General features: G+C 46.5%; 1 protein-coding gene across 1 annotated transcript in view; it reads right to left on the minus strand.

Annotated features, from left to right (window-relative positions):
- Window positions 1-323: 323 nt before the first annotated feature.
- Window positions 324-12,148, minus strand: part of LOC115078317 (vomeronasal type-2 receptor 26-like) — an 88,050-nt gene continuing 76,225 nt past the window's right edge. The window contains exon 5 of the mRNA XM_029581193.1: window positions 324-4,809. Within this exon, the coding sequence (XP_029437053.1) occupies window positions 3,914-4,809 (896 nt within the window). The 3' untranslated portion in view covers window positions 324-3,913. The remainder of the gene's footprint in view (window positions 4,810-12,148) is intronic.

A 12,148-nucleotide genomic window follows, 5' to 3' on the forward strand; every position in this document is an offset into this window, starting at 1 on the left:
ACATTGGCCACCCTCCAGTCTTCAGGTACAATGGATGATTTTAATGATAGGTTACAAATTTTAACTAATAGATCAGAAATTTCATTTTTTAGTTCCTTCAGAACCCTAGGATGCATACCATCCAGTCCAGGTGATTTGCTACTCTTTAGTTTGTCAATCTGGCCTACTACATCTTCCAGGTTCACAGTGATTTCATTCAGTACGTCTTACTCATCACCCCTGAAAACAATCTTCAGAACTGGTATCTCCCCAACATCCTCATTAGTAAACACGGAGGCAAAGAATTAATTTAGTCTTTCTGCAATGGCCTTATCATCCCTAAGAGGCCCTTTAACCCCTCTGTCATCTAATGGTCCAACCAACTCCCTCACAGGTTTCTTGCTTTGGCCAGTATGGCCCCTCACAGGGGGCCATACTGGCCATGAAAGGACTCTCGACCTGGTCAACCAGTTCAACTGGTGGCCTACGATAAAACAAGATGTCCGCGCATTTGTGGATTCCTGTCCCATCTGCGCCTTGCAAAAGCCATGCACAGGGAAACCTTGGGGCCTACTGCAGCCATTACCCATCCCGGTAGAACCATGGACTCACATTTCCACTGATTTCGTGGTGGACCTCCCAGTCTCCGAAGGGAACACAATCATCTGGGTGACTGTGGACTGGTTCTCCAAAATGGCTCACTTCGTTCCCTTGCCAAAATTACCATCAGCCCCGAAGCTGGCTAACCTATTCGTACAACACATCTTTAGGATCCACGGCCTACCACAGGACATAGTGTCCGATCGAGGTCCTCAGTTCACCGCCCGATACTGGAGAGCCTTGTGTAAGAGATTCAACGTGCAACTCAGCCTTTCGTCAGCGTTCCACCCCCAAAACAATGGGCAAACGGAATGCACCAACCGTACCCTGAAGACGTTCCTTCGCTCTTTGGTCAATGAGAGACAGGACAATTGGGCAAAGCTAATGCCATGGGCAGAATTCTCATATAACAACCATATGCATTCTGCTACAGGAAGCTCGCCCTTCCTTATAGTTTATGGGAAACAGTTGCGACCGCCACTACCTCTGCCTCTTCCTAGTGCGTTACCCGCTGTGCAACTCTCCATCCGACAATTACTTTCGCTATGGACGTCCGTCCAGAGAAAACTTGCTAAAGCGGCCAAGGCCACTAAGAGATGGGTAGATAAGCACTGGCAGCCGGCACCTATCTTCCTTCCTGGAGACCGGGTTTGGCTTAGCACAAGGAACTTTCAGCTTCAAATCCCTTCTCGAAGACTAGCTCCAAGATACTGTGGGCCCTTCCGTATTCCTGAGCGCATAGGGGCAGTATCTTATCGGTTATGCCTACCCTCCTCCATGCATATACACAATGTGTTCCATGTTTCTTTGTTGAAACCTCTTGTCCTCTCCAGGTATCATCCTCGTGTTCCTGATTCCACAGATCCATCGGTGCCGGACGAGCCTACCTATCAAGTCCGGGAATTCCTAGATGTACGGTTCCATCACCGACGCTGGGAATATCTGCTTGCCTGGGAGGGCTCTGGCCCCGAGGACAACACATGGGAACCAGCCCGCAACATCCTGGATAAAGAGCTTCAACGACAATTTCATCATCAGCACCCAGGTAAACCCAGACCTGCTAAGAGGGGGCGTAAGAGGGGAGGTACTGTTGCAGACCCGGTTGTGGCACTCGCGATCGGGGCCTTACCTCTTGGCTCATGGCATCGGGTCCAGTCTCGCTGGAGGGCTTTGCCGGGTTCCGGGCCTGTTCGGCGGCATCCCCGTGGGGGCGACGCCATCGGGACGCCCAAGCCAGCCGCCCTCCTCCTAGGCGCGCGCAAAGAGGCCGAAGATATAGGCCCTTTCCCGCCACTCAATGCTCCACCCGCTCCCATGATGTCAGACGCCGGCGGGTATGTAAGGTCGGCGCCTGCCTCTATCAGATGCCTTGCAACGAGGTTACCATGGGTTCCTAGTTGCTGTGTACCTCGGAGTTCGCTAACTTCTCGCCTGTAGCCTGCTTCCATTCCAGCCTGGTTCCTGCTACTGTGTCCTGCTTCAGTTCCAGCCTGGTTCCTGCTTCTGTGTCTTGCTTCAGTTCCAGCCTGGTTCCTGCTTCTGTGTCTTGCCTCAGTTCCAGCCAAGATACCTGCTTGATCCTGGTTCACCTTCACAGCATCCTCACTCACCTAAGTCCCAGTGGCCGGGCTCCTATGGGCTCCTCCCGGGGGAGTCTCGGCTTCCAGGGTGAAGACACCTCTTCTATTCTCCTAACCCTAATCCCATGACTCCCACAGGCTCCTCCTGGGGAGTACAGGCTCCCTGTGTGAAGGCCAGCTCCTTCACCCAGCCTGGTGTCCGCCTCCCGGCCTGCTCCCTCTCATACGGAGACAATAGTCCTCCTTCCCCTAGTCTCCGACAGGCCGGCCCAAGGGTCCACTAAACAGTTAAATCACAACACAAAAGTACATTACTGTACTTTTATACCTTCAATCCTAAATTGTTAAAAGATAATATACCAATTGACCAATTTCTAAGATTGCACAGATTATGTACTACAATTGGACTGTTTGAAAACTCAATAATTATCCTCACACTTTGCAGAATAGGATTTTCCTCAATCCTGTATTAATCATGTTTATAAAAGAGACAACTATACTAATTGTGAGAATATTTTACTACGATCAGACAAGTCTCCAGTTACTTGATTTATATGCACTATACTGTATTAACAATATTCACATAAGATCAAAACAATCATCAGAAATCATCGGCACATATTACAAACTGAAGAGATCTTCAAAGAATTTCCCATTATTACTTCCAAAAAGAACCGCTATTTGAGACAGTTATTGACTTCCTCTGTGGTGCTTGCTCAATCTAATACATTGGGATTATGTGGCCAATTCATATGTGAGGAGTGTTCTATATGCTCCCACGTCATGTGTCTTCATACTTTTGAGCATCCGTCTTTGTCAAAACAATATGTTCTTCCCAAACATTTTACATACAAATCTACACAAGTCATTTACACAACAATATGCCCTTGTAATCTGATCAAATCTGTAGTGATTTTAGCTACATAATTTGATAGATTTTTAATTCTAATTTTGCAAAAAAACAAGCCTTTGTAGTGAATAAAAATATTATTTTGATATTACATTGTGTGATAAAATTTGACATTATGCATGTGTTTATTACAACTTAAAGTTGTTTAAATAGAAGAGGGTCCTTATAATATTATAGTATTTTAGTGGTTAAGGTACTTTTATTTGTATACTTCAAGAATAATTTACCTATTTGACAGATTATATCATAGCAAAAGGCAGAGACAGAATTAGTGAAGCTCCCATAACTAGTACCTCACTCCTTCATTATTACTGTTTCTCTGGTGATGGAGGCAGTATTTACAAAAACTGATTCAGAAGAAGAATTATTTCATGGATACCCTGAATCACAGGATATTAAACAGCTAGTGGCTAAAGAGCATTTGGTGGGTCTAGTCAGTAGCATCTTCGCATCAGAGAAGATCAACGCCAACCCTGAACAGCCATTTCCTTCACCTAATGAAGCCATATGGAAAAGACATCAGGCCTCCTCTAGGGATGTCCTCAGACTTCTCACTGCTTAGGGATTTCTACCAATTTGGTTGGTGCCCTTTGAAGTCTTAAGGTGTCATTGCCCGTCTGGGTGACTATTTTGCCACTCTTATGATGTGTTGGGGTCTTTATGCCTCTTTTACAATTGTTTTCAGCCTCTATGACTGTCTTGTGGGTTTTCTGCCTCATGGAGGAACAAGAAACAAAGAGTAGGATTAAATGGACAATTTTCTCAGTGGAGGGGGGTGGGCAGTGGATTGCCTCAGGGATCTGTACTGGGACCTGTGCTTTTCAATATATTTATATTAATCATTCTAGTTTTTTGTTAGGTACTTTCTGTTGTTCCTTTCAGGCCTCAGCAGAATAATATAGCATTTGGGGATAAATATACAGCCCAGCAGTCCAGAACTAGAGGCCAGGATAGCAAATATCTCCACCACCACCATGTACTTGCCCCTGGTGCTCAGGTACGTTGGGATGAAGGACACCCAAACACTGCAGAACACCAGCATGCTGAAGGTGATGTACTTGGCCTCATTGAAGCTGTCAGGCAGATTTCTTGCTAGAAAAGCTATGAAGAAACTGACACCAGCCAGAAGTCCCAGATAACCCAGAACACAGTAAAAAGCAATTATTGACCCTTCATTACATTCAATTAGTATTTTTCCAGTTTCTGATTGCATGTTAAGATATGAGAAAGGAGGAGCAGCGCATAACCAGGCAAGACACAAAAAGGCTTGAGGAAGGGAACAGGAAAGGACAATAGAGTTTGAGACCCTGGAACCCATCCATTTCCGGAACTTGCTTCCAGGCTTGGTGGCTTGGAAGGCCATGACCACAGTAATGGTTTTTGCCAGAATGGAGGAGAGAGAGATGGAGAAAGTGACCCCAAAGACAGTCTGTCGGAGAATGCAGGTTATGTCCTTAGGTCGGCCGATGAATATCAAGGAACAGAGGAAGCAGAGCATGAGGGAAACAAGGAGAATGTAGCTGAGTTCCCGGTTGTTGGCTTTCACTATGGGAGTATCTTCGTAATTAATGAAGATTCGCAGAATGACAGCAGTGATGAGAAAAAAGCAAATGCTGATTAGACTCAAAGCTATCCCTAAAGGTTCTTCATAGGAGAGAAAGGTTATCACTTTTGGGATGCAGGCATCTCTCTTCTGATTGGACCATTTGTCCTCTGGGCACTTTGTACAGGCGTCCATATCTGAGAAGAGAGAATATTTAGTCAGTATCTCACAGACAGCTTCAATTTCAGGCCCATGAATAAATACATTTATTAATATTTAGGGATTTTTTTATTCTTTAGCTTAGGATATTACAGAATTTGCAGTGCTGTAGTATTTTGGAAGCAATGATTAAAAGATTAGTCACATGTAATGCTGGCAAAAGGAAGTTTGCACTTGACTTGCCTGATATTTTAGCCAAAATGTTGTGCATATTTCCTCTCAAGAGAATACTTATTGAATGTAGTGAGTGGTCATTTTGGGGTGTTTTGTATCATGAATATTTGTTTTTTATAGTATTGGTGCTATGGTTTTATCATATCAACATTTCCACACAATGGGGTAGATTTTAAAAAAATGCGCGTTCGCGTACTTTTGTTGGCGCACCAGTCGCAAACAAAAGTACGCTGGATTTTATAAGATATGCACGTAGCCGCGCATATCTTATAAAATCCTGGATCGGCGCACGCAAGGCTGCCGATTTTGGGCAGCCGGCGCGCGCCGAGCCGCGCAGCCTGCCTCCGTTCCCTCCGAGGCCGCTCCGAAACCGGAGCGGCCTCGGAGGGAACTCTCTTTCGCCCTCCCCTCACCTTCCCCTCCCTTCCTCTACCTAACCCACCCCCCCGGCCCTATCTAAAACCCCCCCCACCTTTATCCACGGATTTACGTCTCCCGGAGGAGAGACGTGACCCGGGGGCGGTTCTGGAGGGCGTGGCCACGCCCCCGGGCCCACCCCCGAAACGCCGCTTCCCGCCCCCAAAACGCCGCATCGATCGGCCCCGCCCCCGGCACGCCCCCGACAAAAAACCCCGGGACTTACGCGAGTCTTGGGGCTCTGCGCGCACCAGCAGGCCTATGGAAAATAGGCGCGCCGGCGCGCAAGGCCCTGCTCGCGTAAATCCGGGCGGATTTACGCGAGCAGGGCTTTTAAAATCCGCCCCAATGTATTTATGTATTTGGGACCTTCATAACACCCCCGATAATTAAAAAACCACATGCAGACAAAACTGAAATAGACTGAGAAACTAGACTCTGAACAGAAGAACTCTAAAGAAAGAGAAAAATACAAAAATATAAGAAATGCATGTTCTCAAAGATGGCATGGTCCAATTGCTAAAAACTAAAAAAAAACCAAAACCCATATATACATATATGTTAATTGTTACTTGTTGTGAACCGTTTCGATAGAGTCTGAGCGACGGTATATAAAAGATGTTAAATAAAATAAATAAATAATATATATATATATATTTATGTATGTATTTTCCCTTTATAGTCTGATCTTTTCATTTTCTCTAATCAGTTCTCTTTCTTTTCACTTTCCCCTTGTCAGCCTTTTCCTAATTCTTTTTTCAGGGTCTCTTTCTCTCTCCTCCTATCTTCTTCCCTTTCTCCCTCACAGATAGACTGATGCTTTATCTCGCAGACTCCCTCACACACACAGGCTCTCACTCTCACATCCTCTACCCCCCCACAAGCTCTCATGCTCACACGCTCTCGCAAACACATAAGCTCTCTCTCTCACACACACACACACAAGCTCTCGTTCTTACATGCTCTCCCACATGCACACATACACAAGCTCTCACTCTCATCTACTCTTTCAAACACACTCACAAGCTCTCATTCTCACATGCTTTCCACACATGCACACACAACACAAGATCTCTGTCTCAGATTTTTTCCCTGCCACACACACACACACACAAAGGCTCTCACTGTCACTTGATGTCCCCGCCACACATACAATCTCTCACTCTCACAAGCGCTCCCCCCACACAAAAGCATTCACTCTCACATGCTTTCCCCCCAACACAGGTTCCCACTCTCTCTCACTTACACTCCCAGGATTCTACTCTCTCTCACACAAACACACACACACACACACACCAAGGATCCCCCTTCTCAGATACACCTACATCCAGGCTGTTGTGAACCTGCCCACGACCAGCGTGGGCAGTCCCCCTACCTTTTGCAGCCAGTCGGGCCGCAGACGTGTTCCAGCATGGCAGTCCACCGCCGCCACTGTCCTCCGTGGTCCGGAGGCAGCGGCAGTCTTCTGCTCTGCGTGGCAGGGCTGTGCTCCGTTGGGAGCCTTCTTTTGCGGCCGATGCCACTGCTGCTTCTCCTGCTCCCCGATGAGTCTCTTTGCGGCTGGAGCCGCTCCAGGGATCCTCAGCCAGCAGGAAAGCCATCCCTGCCAGTGCCTGCAGCCTGCCTGCCTTCCTTTCTCCTTCTTCGTAGCTGGGAGCCGCTCTCTTGAGCCCTCCACGTGGCAGGACGCCGCCAGCGTGTTTGCCTTCCCCAAGTTCTCCTTAGGTGCAGGCGCGCGCCTATGCTCATCTTTTAAAGGGCCAGTGGCATGAAAAGTGATGTCATCGACCACTCCTGCTTCAGCCTTATAAAAAGGGCCCCTTGCCAGTCCATTGTTGCCTTCGCAAGGAGTTAGTCACTCCTGGATGTTCCTGCCTTCGCTCCAGGAGTCTTCGCTGATCCATCGCTTCATCAAGGTCCTGTGTTCCTTGTTCTTCATTGGAGCACCATGTCCTGATATCTGTGATACAGTCCAGATGTCCATCTTCTGTTCCTGATGTCCATGGTCAGTCTTGATGTCTGTTTTCCAGTTCCTGATGTTCTGTGATCCAGTCCTGATGTTCTGTGACCCACTCTTGATGTTCCTGATGTCCTTGATCCAGTCCTGATGTTCCATGATCCAGCCTTGATGTCCTGAATTCTTGGTTCCTCGTCGCCACCCTTCCTGTCATACCATGTCGTAGTCCGCTACCAGCCCCACAGGTGCGCTGTGTAGGGCGCCTTGTCTCACAAGGCTTGCCTTCTCGCCTGCAGCACAAGCCTCCGGAGGGTCATCCTTGCTTGAAGCCTAGTCCCATCTAGGTCCGGTCTCCTGAATCTTGTCTCAACCCTCGGACCTCCTTGTGCCTGTTCTGTCCATGTTTCAGACTCTGTTTGATCCTGTGCAGCTCCAGCATGGTCTGCGACCAGCCACTGTCGGCTGTGTAGGGCGCACCCCGGTGAAGGCCTCTACAGTTCCTGGGACATGTTCCTCTCTCTTGCTCCACTATCTCGTCTGGAGTCTGCCCCGCATCCAGCATGGTCCGTGACCAGTCCCGCGGGTGGGCTGTGTAGGGCGCGCTGCATCACAGCCTCAACCTAGTACTTGACTTTGATCCTGAACCTTGCTCCTGAATCCTCGTCTGCAGTACCTTGCTCCTGAATCCTCGTCTGCAGTACCATGCTCCTGAGTTTTCGTCCAAGTATCCACGTCTTCACCAGAGTCTTCGTCTGAGCCTTCTATGTTCCAAGGCCTTTGTATGTCCCTGGCCTCTGTCCAGCCTGCTGCTTTTTGCCGTTACCCAGCGGCAGGTCTGAAAGGGCTTGGAATGGTCGGAGGACTGTTCAAAGACCACCATTGCATTGTTGGTCTTCCCGAAGCGTACAGGTCCGGTGGAGGGTCAGTGCCTTCAGTCATCCTAGTCTTCCGTCCAGCCTTGCTCCTGCTCCAGATTCCATCATTTGTCTTCAGTCCAGCCTTGCTCCTGTCCAGCCCATGCTCAGGCATGCCTCGCCTGCCTCGGCACCTCTTCGGAGTTCCTCTGGGGTTGAGCCGTGGTCCAAGAACACACAATCCCCTAGAAAATGGAACCGCTCTCCTAGCACTTCCTAACACAGGCTCCCATTCTCACATACACAGGCATCCAGGCTCCCACTCTCTCACCTCTCTCAATTACACATGCACATCCAGGCTTCCACTCTCACATGCACGCTTACACACAGGCTCCCACTCACACAAACACACATACATTCAGGCTCCCATTCTCACATGCACCCAGGCTCCAGTTCTCTCACACAAACACACAGATGCCTTCACTCACATATATATACAGGGCCTCTTCCTCAGCCACAGCCAGCCCACTTCTTCTGTGGAGATGGGATCCCATGTCTCTGCTGGTCCTCTACTTTTGGTGCCACGGAAATGGTGTAATACACCTTACTTCAAAACACACCCACAGGTAAGACCCAGCAACACAATGCTCGTCTCAAGAGTAGCCCTCCAGCCACTTTGTAGCCCTTCCGGACCCACTGGATGGAACTGAGGAACTTGGAAGACTCAGAAAAGTACTCGAGGAACTTGGAAGACTCAGACGAGGATTCGGGATTCAGGCACTAGTATAGGGTGAGTACTGCACCGCAGCATGCCCTATACAGCCACCCATGACTGGTCGTAGACCACACTGGAAGCAAGGTAGACTCCAGACGAGAAGGTGAAGACTTGGAACTGGAAATATTACGAAGATTCAGGAGAGGCCTGCACCGAGGTGTGCCCTACACAGCCAGATTATGTACTACAATTGGACAGTTTGAAAACTCAATAATTATCCTCATGCTTTACAGAACGGGTTTATCCTCAATCCTGTATTAAACATGTTTATAAAACACCAACTATGCTAAACGTGAGACTCTTTTGCAAGATCACACAAGTCTCCAGTTACTCGATTTATATGCACTATACCGTATTAACAATATTCAGATAAGATCAAAGCTATCATCAGAAATCATTGGCACATACTACAAACTGATGAGATAGTCAAAGAATTTCCATTATTACTTCCAAAAAGAACTGCTATCTGAGACAATTTATTACTTCCTCTGTAGTGCCTGCTCAATCAAATACATTGGGATTATGTGGCCAATTCCCATGTGGGAAGTGTTCTATAAGCTCTCACGTCATGTGTAGTAATACTTTTGAGCATCCACCTTTGTCAAAAAATATGTTCTTCCCAAACATATTACATATAAATCTACACAAGTCTGCATATGCCCTTGTAATCTAGTCTAATCTGTAGCATTTTTAGATATATAATTTGATAGCTTTTTAATTTTAATTTTGCAAAAATAATAAAGCCTTTGAACTGAAGTTAGCATGTGGCACATTTAAAACTAATCGGAGAACGTTCTTTTTCACTCAACGCACAATTAAACTCTGGAATTTGTTGCCAGAGGATGTGGTTAGTGCAGTTAGTATAGCTGTGTTTAAGAAAGGATTGGAAACGTTCTTGGAGGAGAAGACCATTACCTTATATTAATTAAGTTGACTTAGAAAATAGCCAGTGCTATTACTAGCAACAGTAACATGGAATAGACTTAGTTTTTGGGTACTTGCCAGGTTCTTATGGCCTGGATTGGCCACTGCTGGAAACACATGGAAACAGGATGTTGGGCTTGATGGACCCTTGGTCTGACCCAGTATGGCATGTTCTTATGTTCTTATGATATTACATTGTGTGATAACATTTGACACTATCCATGTTTATTACAACTTAAAGTTGTTAAATAGAAGTGGGTCCTTATAATATTATAGTATTTTAGTGGTTCAGTCACCTTTAATTGTATACCTTTAAGAATCATTTACCTATTTGACAGATTATACCATAGCCAGAGGCAGAATTAGTGAAGCTCCCAAAACTAGTACCTCACTCCTTCATTATTACTGCTTCTCAGGTGATGGAGGCAGTATTTAGAAAAACTGATTCAGAAGAAGAATTATTTCATGGATACCCTGAATCACATGTTATTAGACAGCTAGTGGCTAAAGAGCATTTGGTGTGTCTAGTCAGTAACATCTTAGCATCTAGAGAAGATCAACTCCAAGCCTGAACAGCCATTTCCTTCACCTAATAATGCCATATGGAAAAGACATCAGGCTTCCTCTAGGGATGTCCTCTGGCTTCTCACTACCTAGGGCTTTCAACAAATTTGGCTGGTGCCTTTTGGAGTCTTAAGGTGTTCTTTCCCCTTTTGGTGACTATTTTGCTACGCTTATGATATGTTGGGGTGTTTATGCCTCTTTTTCAGTTGTTTTGAGCCTCTATTACTGTCTTGTGGGTTTTCTGCCTTTTTCTGTACTTTGTTCCCCCTTCATGGTGTCTTGAGCTGTCCCTGGCACACTTGGTGCTTATTTGTCCCACTTGTAGAGCATTGGGATGTTATTTCCACTGTTGTTTATTCCACTTTTGGAGCCATGGGGTGTTATGGCCACTCTTGTTGCTGCTTTGCTCCTCTGACTGTGCCTTGGAAAGCTCCTACCATTTTTTGTTCCATTTTGCCTTATTGTGAGTCCTTGGGCTCTTCATAGCACTTTTGGTACATTGGCATGCCTTCACCCTTCTGATGATGATGTCTAGTTTCATTAAAAATGATTAGAAAAGCCCAATTTAGGAGTTTACAATAGACAGTATTGTTTTTGCCGTTGACAATTTATTTTTTGTACAGTTTTAGTTCTACTTTTCAACACTTCAAAGTGGATTAACCTTTAGCTACTATGGTTATTTCCCTGCCCCAGAAGACTCAGACTATGAGCAATTTAATATCTTAGAACAAACTTGGTATCTGTGGCAATGGAGGCTCATAAGAAGTGGCAGTGGGATTTGAATCCTGGCTTCCTTGGTTGGTAGCCCACTACTCTAACCACTAGGCTATTCCTCCATTCAAAATAAACAAATAAAATGAACAAATGATTTTTTTTATTTGAAATGAACTGAATGAATAACTGTGACCTATGAAACTGAATGGATAAACCCAAAACATCTTTTACTCTGCACATACCTAGATGACATTCCTTTCATAGCAAAGACTGATCGAGACACCTGTGTGTCCAGAAGAAGATGAGGCATTCTCTCAGGTGGTGGAGCCATAGGTGGAGGCATCCTCTATGCTGATGGAGCCATAGGTGAAAGTGGCATCAAAAGCTGGTGGAGGTTGAAGCCTTGGCATTTCAGGGGGAGGCAGCATTCAATGGCCCTGTGGCATCACATGTGCTGTTATGTTTGACAGTCTGCGTGCTGCTCCCACAGACTGCCACAGTCACCTTCCTGGCTGAGCCCCCACTGGCTTTGGATGCGGCCAACTCTGGCAGCCCGCAAGGTGGCGAGTCACCACTCTTTGGTATGGCAGAGTACCACTGGCCAGACCAGTCATACCTACATATGGACACCATCAGCACACGTGGCTGGATACCTCTGAGTGCTGTACCTCTCCCTCAGATGGTATGCATGCCTCTCGTTGCTATTTAAAGGGATCGTGGTGGGAAATCCCCCATGGCCCCTGTTAATGATGTTAGTAACCAGGGCTTATAAAGATTCAATTCTTCAAACACAATTTGCCACAGCAACAAGTCTAGCCACACTTCTATAGTGCATATTGCTTCCTAGCATTCCTGTCTTGTTCCAGCTTATCCAGTCTTTGTCCAGCTTGTCCCCAGTCTTATCACCTGTTCTTGACCTTACTTCCCTGTCCTGTCTA

The sequence above is a fragment of the Rhinatrema bivittatum genome, chromosome 16, assembly GCF_901001135.1.
Source record: "Rhinatrema bivittatum chromosome 16, aRhiBiv1.1, whole genome shotgun sequence".
NCBI lineage: Eukaryota > Metazoa > Chordata > Amphibia > Gymnophiona > Rhinatrematidae > Rhinatrema > Rhinatrema bivittatum.